Source organism: Salmo trutta, chromosome 12, assembly GCF_901001165.1.
Source record: "Salmo trutta chromosome 12, fSalTru1.1, whole genome shotgun sequence".
Taxonomy (NCBI): Eukaryota; Metazoa; Chordata; class Actinopteri; order Salmoniformes; family Salmonidae; genus Salmo; species Salmo trutta.
The window spans coordinates 13,402,621-13,410,760 of NC_042968.1; the positions used below are offsets into that span (position 1 = coordinate 13,402,621).

The 8,140-nt window shown below is 42.3% G+C and overlaps 1 protein-coding gene across 6 annotated transcripts in view; it reads right to left on the reverse strand.

Moving 5' to 3' along the window:
• Positions 1-3,354, reverse strand: part of mtss1lb (MTSS I-BAR domain containing 2b) — a 71,775-nt gene extending 68,421 nt beyond the window's left edge. For 5 of the 6 annotated variants that reach the window (XM_029767139.1, XM_029767142.1, XM_029767140.1 and 2 more), the window contains exon 1: positions 2,804-3,354. In XM_029767139.1, coding sequence (XP_029622999.1) covers positions 2,804-2,872 — 69 coding nt within the window. In that variant the 5' untranslated portion in view covers positions 2,873-3,354. The remainder of the gene's footprint in view (positions 1-2,803) is intronic. The other variant, XM_029767145.1, reaches the window with a different exon arrangement.
• Positions 3,355-8,140: the final 4,786 nt, after the last annotated feature.

Below are 8,140 nucleotides of genomic sequence, written 5' to 3' on the forward strand. Positions count from 1 at the left end.
CTGAGTCCAGCTGGCAAACAGACCACGTCATGGACTTCTCCTGCCTCCTGTCTTCACTCTAGTCCAAGGTACCACTGACTCCGTGTCGGTCTCTATTGGCACTGCACTGAGCATGTGGTCAGCACACACAGGGCCAGCCTATAGGGAGACAAGCTGACCAAGAATGTGACCCCCTGTGCTTTCAAATCAAATCACCTCCATCCTTGCTCTGTCACATAAAAACCACGTAATAACAAGACATAGCCCTGAGGGATGTAGCCTACACTGCCAGACAGCCCACCCCCCTTCTTGTGTATGTAAGTCACACACACACTCATATATTCCCGTCTGTGTCTCCTTAAAGGGGGATTACACCCCCCCCCCAATATATTCTCTCTTACACATTATACCATACGGTGGGGGGGGCTCTCTCTGGAGAACAGAGGGGGAGACGGGGGTCTCTTTCATGTCATTGTGGTTGTAATGTACATTCCTTTCAGTGAAACATCTGACTCATGTACTGTATGCTAATTTCAGAGAGGCCCCCAGCCTCACTCATCATGGGACTGTGCTGTATTGCACTGTACCATACAATTCAGAGGTGGACTGACTACATATAGTCGACTGTCTCTTTAGCGCAGTTGTGTTGCCAGCTATTGTACTGGGCATGTCTACTGCAGTGTGAACAAAGAGAAAGCCTGGTAGACCGAGCCAGTGATTCCAGGAGAGGAGACACATATGAGAAGTGACTGTGCATGCCCTATGGGGGTGTTAATCCCCCTGCAACAAAGGGATAGTGAGGCAGAGAGGGAGGGGGAAAACATCTTCCAGTTGAAACACTTTACTAGGACATGGATCAATTGCATGGGTATGTAAAAGTAACCCGTCACACATGACAAGGAATTGCATTCCTCGATGAGTTAAGTCTATAGTGCATCATTCAACATATTTGCATTTCATTGCTCAGTGAAGAGATGTTTCGTCTTCAGCCGTCATGGGGGGCACATATCAGCTGGAGAGGATCATCCTTGTTCAGAGATAGCATGACAGCACTGAATGTACTGTTAACTACTGTGGCAGCATCATTAAAACACTGGTATGTCTAGTGTAAATAACATCTTCAGCATAGCCAGCCATAAAGACACAAATAGCTGAGGCCCTCCTCGCATGTCAATCTCTGTCCAACAACAGGGCATCCTAGGGTCTCCATTCGTGTGTGTGTGTTTTCCTCTCTTCTGCCACCAACAACATCAGTCCTTTGAGAGGTGGGTCATTAGTGACAACATGAGGTTGTCATGAGGTTGTCTGGGGTTACATGAGAGCACAGCAGTCAGCCAATGTTTTAAAGACTACTACAATGGCCAACCTGAGACTCCAAGTGACCAATGGAGGATGGATGCTGCTGAAGTTACTATTTGACCCATATTTTATTATCCTCCATCATGGAGTAAGAGATCAGATGAAGACCATGGGAAATGTGTCTTAGATAATTAATGACATGAGTGTGTCCAGGAGAGAGAGAGAGAGAGAGAGAGAGAGAGAGAGAGAGAGAGAGGGCGATGGGGGATGTGGGATGTGGGGGAGAGAAAGAACAAGAGAGATGTAACCATGAGGGGGGGGGGGGGGGTCACGGGTTCTTAGTTTAGGATGCTGTTAACCCGAGGTTGCAGTCTGACGTGTCCCTGGCTCCTTCAAAACCCTGTGATGTTCACACAGATAGATGGTCCATGCAGAAATAATAACCATGCAGAACACCAGCTTCGCTTCAATCCTATTCACATGAGACTGGGACTCAGACGACATAGAAATCCCTTGATTTCTCACAAAGTGGAAAGAAAAGGCACAGATGATGAGATGGAAACAACGGTAGTCATGTTACTGGTCCCAAGTCAGCCCTATGATTTCCTGTTCGAAGAGTAAGACTGTCCACATACTAAGTGTGCCAAATAATCTGTTGGTTAGTCACAGTGGGTGTAGCTAGGAGTCTGGCTCGCTGTCTTCTCATCTGGACCGTCGCTGCTCAAATAGCATCTTGATGTGAAGCCAGTAGACTACCCAGAGAAAAAGGCCAGAGCATACAGCAGGCTAGGTCTACACCATGGGCCATTCAGACAGACACAGTGGTGTGCACTGCTGGACGCATGATGGCTGTGGAGGTTCTCATGCTTGACTCACACGGTCTCTTTAAAAAAAATCAGCTTGGCAGAAAATCAATGGTGCTGCTTTCTACAAGAGGGAGAACATCGGCTATCTTTCTCACACAGCCTATAACAGCTGTTTTTCATCCACAGCACGCAAAGAAAAATCATGGGTCTTGTGAAAATGGCGTGGTTAAATCTGACAGTTTAACATACATTTATTTTGTGTTAATAAAAGCTGAATATATCCACATTTTCTCAGTCATAAATTATCCATATGGTTATAATCCATATCGTGTTTCGAATGAACATGCTTACCCTAACACACACAGATGGATTCATAGCCTACATGATGACTAGGTTTAACTTTAACTTGATCTATGCAGAGTAAACCAACGCTCTGACACACACAAAGCACATGCAACGGTGATCGAGCAATTGGATTCAATTATAGTAGATGTCAAAGCAACATTTCCAAAGCAATGACGCGACAAATGCGCAAGCCTTGCTGGGGAAAGTCACTATCTAGTAGGTGCTGGCTGGGTAGGTAGCCTATCGCCGCACTGTGACAGAATAACGGTCCCATGTCCTCGAGGGTGAAAACAAGCAGATCACAAATGCAGGCAAATCATCCCCATTTGTAAACAATGGATACATGTTACGAGCAATAATGATGCCCGACCTACCTTCATATCATTGACAATCGCCTGGAATAGTCCACCTAACGCTCCGCACTCCTTCTCCACCGTCTCCATGTTCACTAAATCCAGGGTTCACCAAATACGAACAGGGCACAAAACCCCACCAAATGTATTTCCACGGTAGAAATAGCGATGCGGAGCCTTGTTCTTCTCTCCTTCCCTATCTGTGCCCAGCGTGAAAGACAGGATGAGGAAGTGTGTTTAAAAGAGAAAGGATACACAAATACCGTACAATTATTGTCGTCGACTGTCGGCTCGCTCCCCGTGTCCTTGGAACACCAAGCGAGTGATGATGAGAGAAAAGAGAGGTTGCTCTCTTTCCCGTCCCAGCTGCGGGTCTAGAGCCCGAGTTAGGAGGTAAAGCATGCAGAGGGCACCGCGATGGACACTCTCATCTTCGGATAGCAAGGAAAAATCGAGTTGTGTTAACGCGCGTTTATAGCTCGGGAGTGATGTATCAAAATGTGAGACAGTAGGTTGGTGAGTAGGCCTACCAGGGGAGCGCAAGGCTGCCGGTGATTGGAGCAGGGGCAGTGGGCTGCGCTGCGGAGTGAACAGAGCCAGTAATTCGATCTATGGGAATTGAAAGGGGCAGGACAACTCTCTTGTCACATGGAGGTGGTATTTGGTAGGGAGGGGTTATGCGTGCGGGGGAACGCACGCGCGCGCACACACACACACACACACACACACGCACACAGACAGACAGAGACACACTAGCCCATCAAATATTTCAGTGCGATAGGGGAGAAACGTCAAATAGATGTATCTACCAGCAAACAATGGCATGGGGACGCATGCCTACCACAATGTCAATGAATGAGACACAGGGAATGAGCAAACATTATTTCTAATACAGAGGAGGGTTGACTGTGTGCATACTGTATGACATGATAATGTTCTCTATCCAAGAATGGATGAGATGATTATAATATAGTTATGCAGTGGTATGAATATTAATTCAGATATTACACTGTAGTCTAATTAATGACGGTCTAACGACCAGGTTTGTCACGGATAGCATAGTTTAGTTTGTTTAGTTTTAATAATCCAAAAAGCTTTTCAAGGCCCCATTGTTCGTTTTTTAAATTGATTCACAACAACTGAGCCATCACAAAGCCTTTCCCCGGCGCACAAAGACTTGTGATGGCTCAGTTGCTGTGGTTCAATTCATTAGAGCGTTTCACACAATATGGCTATTACACAACACTACAGGATCAACAAATATGCTTTCTATTGCGTTTGATTAAAAAAAATATATAAAAAATACTTTTTTTAAAACAACTTGGTGATTAGACCGTGATGGGGCGGCAGGTAGCCTAGTGGTTAGAGCGTTGTAACCGAAAGGTTGCAAGATCGAATCCCTGAGCTGACAAGGTACAAATCTGTCGTTCTGCCCCTGAACAAGGCCGTTAACCCACTGTTCCTAGGCCGTCATTGAAAATAAGATTTTGTTCTTAACTGACTTGCCTAGTTCAATAAAGGTTAAATAAAATACAAATTAATTAGACTACAGTGTAATATCTGAATTAATATTCATACCACTGCATAACTATATTATAATCATCTCATCCATTCTTGGATAGAGAACATTATCATGTCATAGAGTATGCACACAGTCAATCCTCCTCTGTATTAGAAATAATGTTTGCTCATTCCCTGTGTCTCATTCATTGACATTGTGGTAAAGGCTTTGTTCTCTAGCCTACCTTTATGATATTTAAAATCAAATACAACAATGCAGTTTTATTTTTTTAAGTAAAACAATTTTGCCAGTAAAAAATTCAATAATAAATTAAAGTAAAAAAAATAAAAAAAGTTACACCATAAAATAACAAGGAGGCTATATACAGGGGGTACCTGTACCAAGTCAATGTGTGGGGGTAATTTAGGTAATATGTACATGTAGGTACTGTAGGGGTAAAGTGACTTTGCATAGATAATAAACAGTGAGTAGCAGCAGTGTAAAAATGGGATCAATGCAAATAGCCATTTGATTAACTGTTTAGCAGTGTTATGGCTTGGGGGTAGAAGCTGTTAAAACCTCTCTGGGCTAGGTGGGACGTTTGCGTCCCACCCTAGTCAACAGCCAGTGGAATCGCGTGGCGCGAAATACAAATACCTAAAAAATGCTATAACTTCAATTTCTCAAACATATGACTATTTTACACCATATTAAAGACAAGACTATCGTTAATCTAACCACATTGTCCGATTTCAAAAAGGCTTTACAGCGAAAGCAAAACATTAGATTATGTCAGGAGAGTACCCTGCCAAAAATAATCACACAGCCATTTTCAAAGCAAGCATATATGTGACAAAAACCAAAACCACAGCTAAATGCAGCACTAACCTTTGATGATCTTCATTAGATGACACTCCTAGGACATTATGTTATACAATACATGCATGTTTTGTTCAATCAAGTTCATATTTATATCAAAAAACAGCTTTTTACATTAGCATGTGATGTTCAGAACGAGCATACCCACCGAAAACTTCAGATGAATTTACTAAATTACTCATGATAAACGTTGACAAAATACATAACAATTATTTTAAGAATTATAGATACAGAACTCCTTTATGCAAACGCTATGTCAGATTTTAAAATAGCTTTTCGGCGAAAGCACATTTTGCAATATTCTGAGTACATAGCTCGGCCATCACGGCTAGCTATTTTGACACCCACCAAGTTTGGGGCTCACTAAACTCAGAATTACTATTACAAAAATTGGATTACCTTTGCTGTTCTTCATCAGAATGCACTCCCAGGACTTCTACTTCAACAACAAATGTTGTTTTGGTTACAAATAATCCATAGTTATATCCAAATACCTCCGTTTTGTTCGTGCATTCAGGTCACTATCTGAAGGGTAACGCGCGAGCGCATTTCGTGACAAAAAAATTCAAAATATTCCATTACCGTACTTAGAAGCATGTCAAACGCTGTTTAAAATCAATTTTTATGCCATTTTTCTCGTAAAATAGCAATAATATTCCAACCGGGCAACGTTGTATTCATTCAAAGGCTGAAAGAAAAAAATTGAGAAGTCTCGTGAATGCGCATCTCAGTCTCACTGTCTCCAGGCTGACCACTTACAAACTCTGCTGCTGTACTTTGCCCAGAGACAGCAGACACCCCATTCCACTTTCTGGCAGCTTTAGAGAGCCAATGGAAGCCTTTGAAAGTGTCACGTTACAGCACAGATGCTGTATTTTTGATAGAGATGTAACAGAAGGACAACAAATCGTCAGAGAGGGCACTTCCTGTATGGAATCTTCTTAGGTTTTGGCCTGCCATATGAGTTCTGTTATACTCACAGACACCATTCAAACAGTTTTAGAAACTTTAGAGTGTTTTCTATCCAAATCTACTAATTATATGCATATTCTCGTTTCTGGGCAAGAGTAGTAACCAGTTTAACTCGGGTACCTTTTTTATCCGGCCATGAAAATTCTGCCCCCTAGCCCCAACAGGTTTTAAGGAGCCTTTTGGACCTAGACTTGGCGCTCCAGTACCGCTTGCCGTGTGGTAACAGAGAGAACAGTCTATGACTTGGGTGGCTGGAGTTTTTTACAATTTTTAGGGCCTTCCTCAGACACCTGGTATAGAGGGCCTGGATAGCAGGAAGATTGGCTCCAATGATGTACTGGGCCGTACGCACTACCTTCTGTAGCGCCTTGCGGTTGGATTCCGAGCAGTTGCCATACCAAGCAGTGATGCAACCAGTCAGGATGGTATTGATGGTGCAGCTGTAGAACTTTTTGAGGATCCATGCCAAGTCTTTTCAGTCTCATCCAGTTTATTCTCCAGTGATTGTGCATTCGCCATGTCGTGACTTGACTTTAACATTAATTTGAAGACTGTTATTTATCTAATTACCTAACTATGTTTAATTGTTACCCAATTAAATGAATCATGTAACAATTAACTCATTAGGATCTGGGGCACCATGAGAGTAGTTATTTATTAAACTCTACAAGGTATTTACCTATCACATCTATAAACAGTCAACTTATTAATCATAACCTCGTATCATATCATCATTTTAAACAGTCGTAACCTCCTTGCATCTGCAAAAACTCAAGCCTTACTTATGTTTCAGTACTACACAAATTGATTTAATTATTTATTTACTAGCTTATTAAATGGGAACACAGGACAAACATACACACTTAATATTGCTTGTTACAAAAGAGATAGAAGGAAGGACAGAGACCCTTAACATTGGTACTTTAAGAAACTACTCTCACTTACAGTAACCATATACTTAGCACACAAACCGCCGCCCGCTTTGAGTAAGAAATCATGTATGTATTTACGTGAAATGCCTTGGTTCGCCGGATCTCTCTGGGGGGCAGGAAAGGGAGTTGGGCATGCTTATAAGGCTCTGATTGTCCAAAAGGGTTCCAACAAGTCTTCTACTGTTGTTCTTCTCTGTAGTTGTCCAGTATCCAGTGACTTGTCGTGTAGTCCTGAACAGAACTACAATGTTTATTTTCCTTCCATTCACTCTTGAAGATGGTTCTTTGAAGATAGGCTAGACAGCCATATCGATGGTTCCCAGTTGGGTGATAAGAGTCGCTTAATATGATGGTTTGAGCAGGTCCTACTTAAATTCTCTTTTGAAGATACTTTACTTAGGACAGCTAATCAGCCATACCAGTGATTGTCCAGGAGGTGAGTTTATCGTCTCTACCTTGTGATGTTATTCAAAGTTCAAACCACTTTAAACGTGCAGCTGCAACTTGACGCTTTTCTGGTCTAGTATGTTCATTTCTTGACTCATAATTTATACAGTTTGTTCGAAAGGGCGGATCAGGCTGACATGCTCTCTGACCTCACTCGGGGGCGTGACTTGTCACTTCTACAAAGTGATGAAAAACAATTATCTCTTATAGTTTCTCAAATCACATCCCTCTCTTAACAGAAACACTTTCATAATTGTTCATATTACATGCACAACGCATAGTATGGAAACTTTGTACATGTAGTGGGTATACATATATACAAGTTATAGTATTTCCTTCATCATTTTTTTTATGACATCACAAAATAACAAACAAAATGACATTAGTATTCTATAGATCCCCTCTGACCAGTCCCCACGTTCTATGTTATAAATATTAGTCCAGTATTCGCTTTTGAACATGTTAGAGTTTTGGCGGGAAACATCTCTTGAAACAAAGGACATTCCTTTGATGATTATTGGTGAGGGAGACATGAATCGTCTCCACTTAATTTACGACAGGACGTGAGTTGTTAACCCTGTCTAGTTCTCTCTCCCCCCCCCCCCCCCCCCTGTCGGTGAGAGGGGG